Genomic DNA, 12,555 nt, shown 5'->3' with positions numbered 1-12,555 from the left:
TATTCCAAGCACTGATGATTCTGTTACAGAAGTCATATTTTCTGCAATCTAGATTAAAGCGGTTTACATTAAGTTTAAATCTATTGGTTGCCCTTATATTATTGCAATTAAAGCTGAAGTAGTCTTTGACAGGAAGGACATTACAATAGATGATTCTGTGAGTTAAACTTAGGTCTTGTCGAAGGCGACGGAGTTCCAAGTTTTCTAAGCCTAGGATTTCAAGTCTGGTGGGATAAGGTATTTTGTTGTTTTCAGAGGAATGGAGAACTCTTCTTGTAAAATATTTCTGGACACGTTCAATTGTATTGATGTCAGAGATGTGGTGAGGGTTCCAAACAGGTGAGCTGTATTCTAGAATTGGTCTAGCAAATGTTTTATATGCTCTGGTTAGTAGTGTGGTGTTTTTGGAAAAGAAGCTATGCAAAATTAGGTTTACAACTCTTAGAGCTTTTTTTGCTATGTAGTTGCAGTGGGCTTTGGCACTTAGATCATTTGACATGAAAACTCCAAGGTCTTTAACGGGATGGGGGTCGTCTGTAAGGTAATGTCCATCTAGTATGTACTTAGTTTTTGGGTTCTTTTTTCCTATATGTAAGACTGAGCATTTGCTGGTTGAAATTTGGAGCTGCCAATTTTTAGACCAAGCGGTTAGATGATCAAGGTCGTTTTGAATGATAGAAGTATTGTCTGTGGTGTTAAATAGTTTGACATCATCAGCAAAGAGAACACAATTACTTGAGATGTGGTCACAAAGATCATTAATGTATAGTATAAAGAGTGTTGGTCCAAGGACGCTGCCTTGAGGAACGCCACTCTTGACAGGAACAGGATTTGATAAAGCATTGCCAATTTTGACCACTTGTTGTCTGTTAGACAGAAAAGCAGATATCCATTTGTGGAGGGGTCCTGAGATGCCATAGGATGTTAGTTTTAGGAGAAGTTTATCGTGTACTACTGAGTCAAAAGCTTTGCAGAAGTCTATGTAGATTGCATCTATTGATTTGCCTTGATCGAGATTTGAAGTCCATATGTTTTTGCAGTGGAGAAGTTGTAAGTTACATGATAATTTTTTCCTGAAACCAAATTGTTTGTTGGAGAGTAGGTTGTTAGTTTCTAAGTGTGAGGTAATGGATTGGTTGATGATAGATTCCATGACTTTGCAGGTGACGCAGCAAAGGGAGATCGGTCTGTAGTTTTCAACTAAGCTGGGGTCTCCTTTTTTGAAGATAGGGATGACTGTGGCTAGTGACCAAAGTTTGGGAAGAGAACTGGTAGTGAAAGCTTTATCAAAGATAATACTTAGGGGTTCAGCTATATTAATGGAAAGTTTTTTTAAGAAATATGCACATAGTCCATTGGGTCCAATAGAAAGTGATGGTTTTAAGTTGTGAAGAGCTTTACCAACGTTGTCTTCTGTGAAATCTATATGAGTTAAATCATCATAGTCATTGCTGGTTCGTTTGTGGAATGTCGTATATGTGTTATCGGAGTTTACAAAAACTGAGCTAAAGAAAATGTTGAAGAGGTTTGCTTTGACTGTTTCGTCATTGCATTCTTTGTTGTTAGAATCTTTTAGTGGTGGGATGGATCTTGAGTCTTTAAGTTTATTGTTGACAAAATTATAAAAGGCACGATTGGAATTTCTGCGTAGAAGGTTCTCTTCTTGCTTGGTGTGGTAATTTGTGCATTCAGTTTTTATTTGGTTGCATATGTTTCTGTAGCGGTTTCTGAAATTTGCAACATAGCCTTTTTTGTTTCTTTTCCAGAGGGATTTTTTTTTTTGATTGAAGCTTTTTTATTGATATGGGTAGTTTGTTTTTCTTGGACATGGTAGTCATTCGTGGTACATATAATTTAATGACTCTATTGATTTCAAGTAGGAAGACTCTATAGTGGTCATCAGTGGTTATTCAGGTTGCAAACAGATTTTGCCAGTCCAGAAATGAAAGATCGTTGTTTATGAGGTCGTAATTGGCTTTTTTGAAGTTGTAGTTGGGAGTTCTGTTGTTATGACGATTTAAGTATGGACATATATTGAGACGAAAATCAATCATGCAGTGGTCACTGTTGGAAAAAGGTTCTTTAATTTGTAGTCCGTAAATTGAGTTTGGATTGTTGCAGAAGATGAGGTCAAGGCAGTTGTTGCATCTTGTATTGTTAGTTACAAGTTGTTCAAGACCTAGGTTTGTAACAGCGTTGTATAGTGTAGTATGGATTGGGTCAGTTGAACATTCATTAGTTGTCCAGTTAATGAGAGGTAGATTTAGGTCACCCAGGAAGATGAGAGGGTATGGGCAAGAGGTAGCCCATGTTAGCATTGAGGTTAGCATATTTGCATGGGTAATGTCATAGTTAGGGGCTCTGTAGCATAGTAAGAATCGAAGAGTAGTGTCAAGGGATAGGTCGCATACTATAGTTTCAGGAAGAGAGAGTTTATGTGCTACTTGGATATTTTTTAGGTTCAGTGACTTTTTGTAAAAGATAGCCACTCCACCACCTCTTCGGTTTTCCCGATCTGATCGATAGACTTGATATTCTTTGTTTGAGATAATGGAGTCAGGAAGGGATGAAGTCAGCCATGTTTCACAAACAAAAATGATATCAAATGTGCCATTGTTTAATAAGAGGATAAATTCAGGTAATTTGTTGACTATGCTTCTTGCATTTATCAATTTGCATTTGAGATCTGAAGTGATTGGTGTTGAAGAGGTAAGGGATACTTAGTTTTGGATGTTAGTAGGTTGGGGGTTGTGTACAATAGATGGTTGTATAGATGGTTGGATGGTAGTTTGGTTGTTTGGATGGCTGGTTGTTTGGATGGCTGGTTGGGTGGATTGTTGGGTGGCTGTTTGGATGGCTGGTTGGATGGCTGATTGGATGGCTGCTTGGATGGCTGTTTGGATGGCTGGTGGGATGGCTGGTGGGATGGCTGTTTGGATGGCTCGTTGGATTGTTGGTTGGATGGCTGTTGGTTGAATGGCTGGTAAGATGGTTGGTTGATTGGGTGGTAGGGGGATGGGTACTTGATTGAATACTGGGATGGCTGGTTGATTGTTATGGGTGATGGGGGGTTTGGAGGTGATTTTTTGATTGCAGGTTTTATTTTTTATGCAATCAGCACGGTAGTCGATGTATAGGTTGGATTCACCATTGTCTTGTCTTCTTTTAAGTTCTGTTATAGTCATACAGTCATAAGTGGAAAGAGATTGGTGATGGGAACTATGAAACGATTAATAGTAGTGCAGATTCAGTAAATAGTCTGACAGTGTTGAGGGAATTATTTGTTTAGCAGAGTGATGGCCTTCGGGGAAAAACTGTTCTTGTGTCTAGTTGTTCTGGTGTGCAGTGCTCTATAGCGTCGTTTTGAGGGTAGGAGTTGAAACAGTTTATGTCCAGGATGCGAGGGATCTGCAAATATTTTCACGGCCCTCTTCTTGATTCGTGCAGTATACAGGTCCTCAATGGAAGGCAGGTTGGTAGCAATTATTTTTTCTTATCAAAGCAGAGAATATTAGGCCAAATGAAGGTTGTCATTCAACATAAGTTGGAAGCACCAGATTGCAGGAGACTAATGTAAGTGAAGAAAGTAAATCCCACTTCAGCACTAAAATGTGAAAGGGAGAGTTTTAGTAGAGAAAGATAAAGGAATTCCTGGGGTTTTTTACTCTGCTAGTCATCGCTGACTTTAGGGGCAGCTCATCTCGATTTCTAAGCCATTGAGCCAGCACGGTCTGAAAATGGTTCTGCAGTCATATAGCCAGCATGGCATCATGCTGCAGTGTAGAGCATCTGGTGAAACATGAAACACTGTTACCTTCCCACCAAAGTGGTACCTATTTATCTACTCACATTTGTATGCTTTCAAACTGCTAGTTGACAGAAGCTGGGGCAAGTAACAGGAGCTCACTCTGTTGCAGTGTTGTGTGGCACTTGGGTCTTGAACCTGGGCTGTTGGCTTAACTGCTGAGCCATCAGTGTTTATTTGCTACTATCTGCAACCTCCTATGGTGAAATATTTGCTGTCATTTAAGGAGCTCAGTTTCTGCTACTTTCTCACGGAATCATACAACATAGGAAAATTTATTGTGAGCAGATTAGTGGCCAATAAGATAATCAAACAATTCTGACAATGAATAATACTCTTTATATAAATGAAATCTTCTATCCCATTTGTTGTGTTTTTAGACAATCTAAATCTGCCTGCCTGCCTCCACATACATATACAAGTTATAATGTCACTGCATTCTTTTGCATTTATTCTCACAGTCGTAAATGAAATGTCCCTTCTCAATTCCTAACATGTGTTATCTTATTCATAATTGCTATTAAATGTTCTCTTTTTCCCGTTTTACTTGACAGATGACATGTTATGATTTTACTCATCATTTCTGTGCCTCAAAAAAGTAGAAGAGAAAACCACTGAGTGGATGACCTTTCCCTGATATAGTAGCTTTCTGCATGCAAACATAGTTACTCCAAGTTTCAATGAATCCTCTTGTCCTTCGTTTGTGCTATTATCAAGGTAGACTGTTACTTGCTGACTGTATAAATTGATCACAGCAATAAGAAACAAACCTGGAATTTTTTGGTTTGGTCTAAATCTATCATTGATGGGACTGATTGGAGAAGACATGAAGGCTATTTCTGGAAGTCATTCCAGGCAAATCAATACAATAAGTCAGGAGTGTGATACATCACTAGCTCCATGTCCATCTACCTGAAAGCATAATTTTTTTAAAAAAATGTAAATACTTCCTTAAGAATTTTGCCCAATAATTCCCAGTCACAAGAAAAACAATATCTAACTTTAAATAAAGTTTGCTACAGTAGAAATTTCACAGATTATCCTGAATCACCACTGAAAAACTGAGTGCTAGTTTTCAAAAACTGAGTGCTCAAAAGCAGCGTTATTATATAAAAAAGATAATCCTGTTTTTTTAAACAATATTTTTACAGAGGTTCTAGTGGCATTGGGCTAATGCACTTGATTCTCAGCTGTCTAGAACAAAATTTTAATATTCAATGACCAAATTTAAACTTTCCAAAATCCATCATCCATTTTATTATTTTCCTATTTAAAGCATCATCTTAAAAATATTCTGAAAGTATGAAGAAGAAATTAGCAAAATTATGATGAATCTACATTGGCACATAATTATGTTTGTAAGAATTTCCCTTAGTATCAGGTACAGGTAGTCCTCGATTTAAGACCACAATTGAGCCCAAAATTCTCATTGCTAAGTGAGACATTTGTTAAGTGAATTTTGCCCCACTTTACAACTTTTCTTGCCACAGTTGTTAAATGAATCACTGCAGTTATTAAGTTAGTAACAGGACTGTTAAGGGAATCTGCCTTCCCCATGGAATTTGCTAGTCAGAAGGTCGCAAAAGGGATCCCATGGGACACTGCAACTGTCATAAATATGAGTCAGTTGCCAAGTGTCTGAATTTTAATCACATGACCATGGAGATGCTGCAACAGTCATAAGTGTGAAGAACAGTCATAAGTCACTTCTTTCAATGCTGCTGTGACTTTAAACAGTCACTATACAAACTATTCTAAGTCGAAGGCTACCTATAATGTCTATCTCATTCTGCATTTCTGGTTTGAATGGCTTAATTAAAATCAGGGTAGACATTGCTTTGTGAGCTGAATCAATATTATCTGCTAAGTGAGACCAGTTAGGGTGGTTAAAGACCTAGTAAATGAGTTTACACGACATATTAAACTCAGGTTAACAGACATAATGGCTGTGTTCACCTGATAGAATAGAATAGAATTCTTTATTGGCCAAGTATGATAGGACACACAAGGAATTTGTCTTGGTGCATATGCTCTCAGTGTACATAAAAGAAAGGAAACATTCCTCAAGAATCATAAGGTACAACACTTAATGATAGTCATAGGGAAACAGTCAATATAAATTTTAAGGATACCAGAAACAAGGTTACAGTCATACAGTCATAAGTGGAAGGAGATGGGTGATAGGAACGATGAGAAGATTAATAGTAATGCAGACTTAGTAACTAGTTTGACAGTGTTGAGGGAATTATTTGTTTAGCAGAGTGATGGTGTTCGGGGAAAAACTGTTCTTGTGTCTAGTTGTTCCAGTGTGCAGTGCTCTGTAGTGTTGTTTTGTGGGTAGGAGTTGAAACAGTTTATGTCCAGGATTTGAGGGGTCTGTAAATATTTTCACAGCCCTCTTTTTGACTCATGCAGTATACAGTTCCACAATGGAAGACTGGTTGGTAGCCATTGTTTTTTCTGCAGTTCTAATTATCCTCTGAAATCTGTGTCTGTCTTGTGGGGTTGCAGAACCAAACCAGACAGTTGTAGAGGTGCAGATGACAGACTCAATATGTGTCATGTTCAAGCTCAATAGATATGCCATGTTCAAGCAGCCAAACTATGTAATGTTTTAGCATCATGACTTGGGTCGTACCACAGAATACAACAATGGCTAGTTTTCTACACCTAACTGCAAACACCCCACTTCATTTTACCTTAGTTACCTTAGATACAAACAATGTATCATTCCTATCTCAATAATCCACTCATTCCCTGGTGGTGACCATGGTGATCCTACACAAGCTCATACTCCTATGATACACAAGATTAATTAATGGTAATTACTTTACCTCAGTGTGATTGTTGTGTATCATCCAAATTATGTTATTTACCTAGGAATAGTAGCAGATGAATCTAATCTAATCTAATCTAATCTAAACTAATCTAATCTTATAATATCATATCAATATAATATAATCTAGAAGCATCAGAGAACTGTAGGGCCACTAGAAAATGATTTGACAGGGAAGAACCAGACACCCCAATTCCAGAACATGCTTCCACTGGTCTAACACAAAATCCAGATCAGGCAAAATACCACTTAGGGCCCTGGATGACCTGGGACAGCCCATGGCTGTCATAGTGGCCTCAGATCTCACACCCAGGGAAGGCAAGTTAAAGTTCCCAAAGAGCATAAGCCTGGGGGATTCCACTACCAACCCAGCCACAGAGTCAAGGAGCTCAGGCAAGAGATCACCAAAATGGCTACTTATTATTTGTGAGCAATTCATTTATTTCTATAATCAGATTGTGTGCAAATAAATAATTGAATTTGAAGAAGAAGAAGGAAAATACATTGTATTAGACTATAACTTAGGTGAAACTTGATATGTTTAAAGATGTACCTGACCAATAATTTGTTCACAATGATTTTTTTTTATTATGCTTGTAAAAAAACTAAAAAAATTGGCAAAAAAACAAAACAAAAACAGGAGCTCAGGCAAGAGATATTGCTACACAACAGGGCAGCTGGCACAATAGCAACAATCTGAGATGAGCACTAGAACCCAACTTAACAAATGGAGTCTTGAACCCAGTAATCTGTGGAGGAGCACCTCTGAAGATCACCCAACCTCTTGGATGACACTCACCGTACCTCCATGTCTATCCTAGTGTCTTGGCTAATTCTTGGAAATAGGCCTTTCTGCCCAGGAAAAAAAAAGTCAAAAATATCAATGAGCATGGCAGGAGGCTGATGGAAGTGGCAGTGAAAATATTACTTATTTGCCCTTCAGTAAATGATAACTTTGCGATGAGCCATCTCCATTTGATGGGAATTCTTATAGCATATGCTAAATATTCCAAATCTGCCCACCAATGTTGGTCAAACCTCTGGTTTACGTCCAATTCTGTTGGATCCAGAATAGAAGACAAACAGCAGTCAGAAAATCCTTCATTTATTAAGGATTCTGTCTCACTAAACTGTCACTAAGACCTTGACTTGGAATCATGATATGGCATTGAGTTGACTGTGAAAAGTAAGTTGTGACGATAAGGAATAAAAGAAAAAATTCTGTTCCATTTTAATATCTCTAGTTTCAATTATCATTTCAATGAATACTGAAAATCATTTCAGTTACTTTGAAAAAAACAGGCAAAGAATAATCTCAGGAATTTAGTATGAGACTGACACTTGGGAGCTTGGCTTATCTTGATTACATCACTGATCAACTCTTTTTTGGCTTTGGGATCACTTATGACTCAATTCCCTCTTTGTACATGACTTTGTACTTGATTGTAAATCACAATGAGATAATAAAGAACTCTCAGGATGGTAAAGTCTACATGTCCAGTTTTCCAACAAAACGTGTTAATATCACAGAATTTAATTATTTATTCCAAATCCCATGATAGCAAGTGTTGATTGCAACAACTAATTTATGTTACATAATAAGTAACATAGTAATATGCTCTTAAGTATAGTAACTTACAAAATTACAGAATAAGTAACATAATAATATGTTCTTTGCTGTCCTGGCTTCATGTATTTCATTAGTCCATAATGTATTTGCTTAATTTGGGCAGAGAATGTTGGCAAGGACTTAGCTGCTGCAACCTGCAAACCGTAAATTATATCTTAGTGTGACATAATACTCTGACAATATGTATTTCTGGTATTTTTTTAAAAAAATCCAGAAGAATTATAATTTGGAATACCTTCTTCTTCAAACCAATTTATAAAACTGAATCAGCATTTTGCTTTTCAAATATGTGTCTCTGCAACTGGATATATATTTCAACTACTTTTATCCATAAACTGTGCATTATGAACATTATGTTCTTATTTCTAAGAACCACATATATAATTTTCTAAAATCAGCCAGCTTAAGTAAAGTTTACTGTCATGTGTCAATGAAATACCCTTTCACCCTACAAACTCCACAGGTCTTTAACAGATGCTCTTTCTATGGAATTGGATTTAACTAGGCTGGAAATGAGTACATCTGCTCTATTTTTCTTACTCCCATCAAAATTGGAGGCTTGCAAAAATAAGTCAACAAACCATGTTTGGAAGAAAATGTTGGCAAGCATTGTTTATTTTTTCTTGGAAAACCAAACAATTCCCCAATAATCAGCAACATTTCCTGTTTCTGGAAATGATTCAAGATTAGAAATAAATCCTTTGCACCAGCAGTCATAGAAAGCATTTCACAACAATACATTTTCTGTAGCCATATTTCTGACAATAAATTTTAGGTCTTCTGTAGCAAAACAGTTGTAAAATTTTAATGAATAACCAAAGCATAGCTTCAGATCCACAGCAGGCACACAATGAGAAAAAATAAGAAACAATCCTTTCCCCAGAAAAAGGGCAGGAAGTATTATTGTTGTCTGGTTCTTCCTCAATGTCTAATTAGACCTGAATTAAACAGAGGCAGCTCACTTTCTCAGAAAAGCTTGTTTGTTTATCTCTCACACAGGTACATGCATACAGACCAATAAAGCATAAGAAACACAAACTGAACTCAAAAATTGCAAATGATGCTCTGGAACAGATCTGTGAGTTTCAGACCTTTACCTCCTCTGACATTATGTAGTGCTATTTTTAATCCCAGGATGTAGAAGACTGAATCACAACAAAGAGAAAAAACTGAGTCCTAGAGCAGTAGAACAGGTATCATGTCTCTGATTAGGTTAAATATATTTTTTATTGAGGATTTGCTGGGGACTATTATTAGTCTAAGGTTTCTAATAATGATATTTGTTTGAATTTGTCCTTAATGTTATATACATATACACACACACACACACATACACACAATATAAAGAGTGTGCTGCAGCTGCCAAAAAAGCCAATGCAGCCCTAGGCTGCATGAACAGAGGGATAGAATCAGGATCACTTTAAGTATTAGTACCACTTTATAATGCCTTGGTAAGATCGCACTTGGAATATTGCATCCACGTTGGTCGCCACGATATAAAAAAGATGCTGAGACTCTAGAAAGAGTGCAGACAAGAGCAACAAAGATGATTAGGAGACTGGAGCCTAAAGCATATGAAGAACAGTTGCTAGAATTGGGTATGTCTGGTTTAATGAAAAGAAGGACTAGGGGTTATATGATAGCAATATTCCAATATCTAAGGGACTGCCAAAGAAGACAGACTCAACCTATTCTTCAAAGCATAGGCAGAACAAAAAGCAATGAATGGAAACTAATCAAGGAGAGAAGCAACCTAGAACTAAGGAGAAATTTCCTGACAGTTAGAACAATTAATCAGTGGAATAGCTTGCCTTCAGAAGTTGGGGGTGCTCCAATACTGAAGGTTTTAAAAAAGAAATTGGACAATCATTTGCCTGAAATGGTATAGGGATTCCTACCTGAGCAGGGAGACTAGAAGACCTCTAAGGTCCCTTCCAATTTTGTTATTCTGTTAAGACTTCAAAAGAGTGTTTGCCTTAATTTATTCTCACTATTGAAGCAACCCTATGGGTTTGTCCTTACAAACCACAATAGAAACAAAAGTCAACTACTTGGGTAGATGTCATGAAAAACTCTGGTAAGGTTTTGCTGTAGAAGCTCATCTAGTGATATGGATTTGGAGGAGGACAAGGTGATTTTGTGCATGTGAAAGCATTACATCTATTGGCACCTCCCTCAATCAAATATGCCTTTCTCTGGAATTGTAAGATAACTGCAAAGCCACCTAATTCAAGGCTATATCTGGGCTCCAAAAATGTAGTCAGCAACAAACTTTACCTTTTTGCTGCTACCTAATGGACATCTGGAGTTTTGCAGCCCTGATACCATAGCCCTAGCTTTATTGTATGTGAAAGTTTCCACTGTCTTTCTTATTAGTTCAAAATAAAAGGTGAGAACAGGAAAAGGGAAGCATATGGATAAAAGTAAATAAATAATGAGCTGGGAATAATCAGTGGCCCACTATTTCTGAAATATACCATTGTCAAATAGTATACTTAAAATGAGGAGAGCTAAAAGATTTCTCTGACACTGCTATGAAAGGCATAATGAAGCGTGTTTGTTTTTTGGCTTAGCATAATATGCAAACCTAAACTTTAAGGCTTAATATTATCTGCAAGCTACAACACTATGGCTTGTTTGGCAAATCATGAACAACAAACAGCTTAATATAGTTTTAACTGAATAAGAAAACATGATGCTGCCAAAACATATGTTATTCAGACTACTTAAAAGGATATAGTTAAAAATAAGCACCATTTTTTTAAAAAAAAATCAGGTAGAAATAGGCTATCAAATCAACATTAACTACAAAAAATATTATTCTGATTATCAAAAGTGTCAAACATTGGTACCAATGAATACCCAATATTCTTCTGAAGGCATAGTTTTATCAAAATGCTGGCATAAAGAAAGCAAACATAATGCAAGAAAAAAAAAGGAAATCTTACCTGTCTGAGCTGCTTAACATCACCAAATATCTTCATCACTCCATCAAGCTCACGCTCTAGTCTTTGAGCCCAATTCTGCATTCTGCAAAAGAAAGTTTGGAAGGTAGAGTCATGAAAGAATGTGGTTAAAATTCAGCACTTACAGCATACCTAATATTGTTTGTTTTTATGTTCAGAAGATCTAGCATGTCTGCCTCCCATGCAATACAAGTTTATCAGCTGACTTAAGTCCAGTACTAGATACTCCATAAATATATATAGAGGGGGGGGGGAGAGTGAGAGAGAGAAAGAGAGAGAGAGAGAACAACTAAAAATAATAAACAATAAAATACTTGAGATTGGATTACTATTTCTGCTAATTTATTATTTTATTTTTGTCACCCACCTCACTGTGAGGTATCTCTTCCAATACGATATGGGAATATTGGGGGACTTTTTCAACCTTCTAAAATGTTATAGGTAAGACACTTAAAGGATAGATGCATGATATACAGTTAAAATAATATATTTGTGTTCCATAGAATTGTAGTATTAAAGTTTAGCTCTAGAAACTGATCAATCCTCTATTATGAAAGTCCTGAAAGTGACACTGACCCTAAACTCTGCTGAAGATATTAGGTAAAGGTAAAGGTTCCCCTCGCACATACGTGCTAGTCGTTGCCGACTCTAGGGGGCGGTGCTCATCTCCGTTTCAAAGCCGAAGAGCCAGCGCTGTCCAAAGACTTCTCCGTGGTCATGTGGCCAGCATGACTCAACGCCAAAGGCGCACGGAACGCTGTTACTTTCCCACCAAAGGTGGTCCCTATTTTTTGCTACTTGCATTTTTACGTGCTTTTGAAACTGCTAGGTTGGCATAAGCTAGGACAAGTAACGGGAGCTCACCCCGTTACACGGCAGCACTAGGGATTCAAACCGCCGAGCTGCCGACCTTTCGATCGACAAGCTCAACATCCTAGCCCCTGAGCCACCGCGTCCTTATGCTGAAGATATTACCTAGCCTAACAATGAAACAATCAGAAATCAACCCACAAGCTCGGAGAACAAAACTTCATCCTCATGGAGTTTATTGTTAAATGGAACAATATTCACTGAGACCGGGAGGGAGTCTGGAGTTCATTAGAATAAAGGAAGCCAAAGAACTGGCTTGGTAAAAATAAGTTTGAAACTTCTGAACAAACTGTAATATGCTCTAAGGAAATTATCATGTTCATCATTCCAATTTCAGTGTCTTAAACGGAATGCAATCTCTCTATATTTTAACCTTTCCCCCTATTTTTCAAGCATGGCTTGATGCCAGGAGATTTCTTAACTCTACTTTAAACATGAGGGAGATCCA

The 12,555-nt window shown here is 37.3% G+C and overlaps 1 protein-coding gene across 3 annotated transcripts in view; it reads right to left on the bottom strand.

Moving 5' to 3' along the window:
* CACNA2D2 (calcium voltage-gated channel auxiliary subunit alpha2delta 2) overlaps positions 1 to 11,300 on the bottom strand; it is a 663,083-nt gene extending 651,783 nt beyond the window's left edge. For all 3 annotated transcript variants that reach the window (XM_058167293.1, XM_058167292.1, XM_058167291.1), the window contains exon 1: positions 11,220 to 11,300. In XM_058167293.1, coding sequence (XP_058023276.1) covers positions 11,220 to 11,300 — 81 coding nt within the window. The remainder of the gene's footprint in view (positions 1 to 11,219) is intronic.
* Between the last annotated feature and the right edge of the window lie 1,255 nt (positions 11,301 to 12,555).

Source organism: Ahaetulla prasina, chromosome 2, assembly GCF_028640845.1.
Source record: "Ahaetulla prasina isolate Xishuangbanna chromosome 2, ASM2864084v1, whole genome shotgun sequence".
In the NCBI taxonomy this organism is placed as follows: Eukaryota; Metazoa; Chordata; class Lepidosauria; order Squamata; family Colubridae; genus Ahaetulla; species Ahaetulla prasina.
Note: the sequence above shows the minus strand (reverse complement) of the source record. Positions and strands in the feature narration are given on the sequence as shown.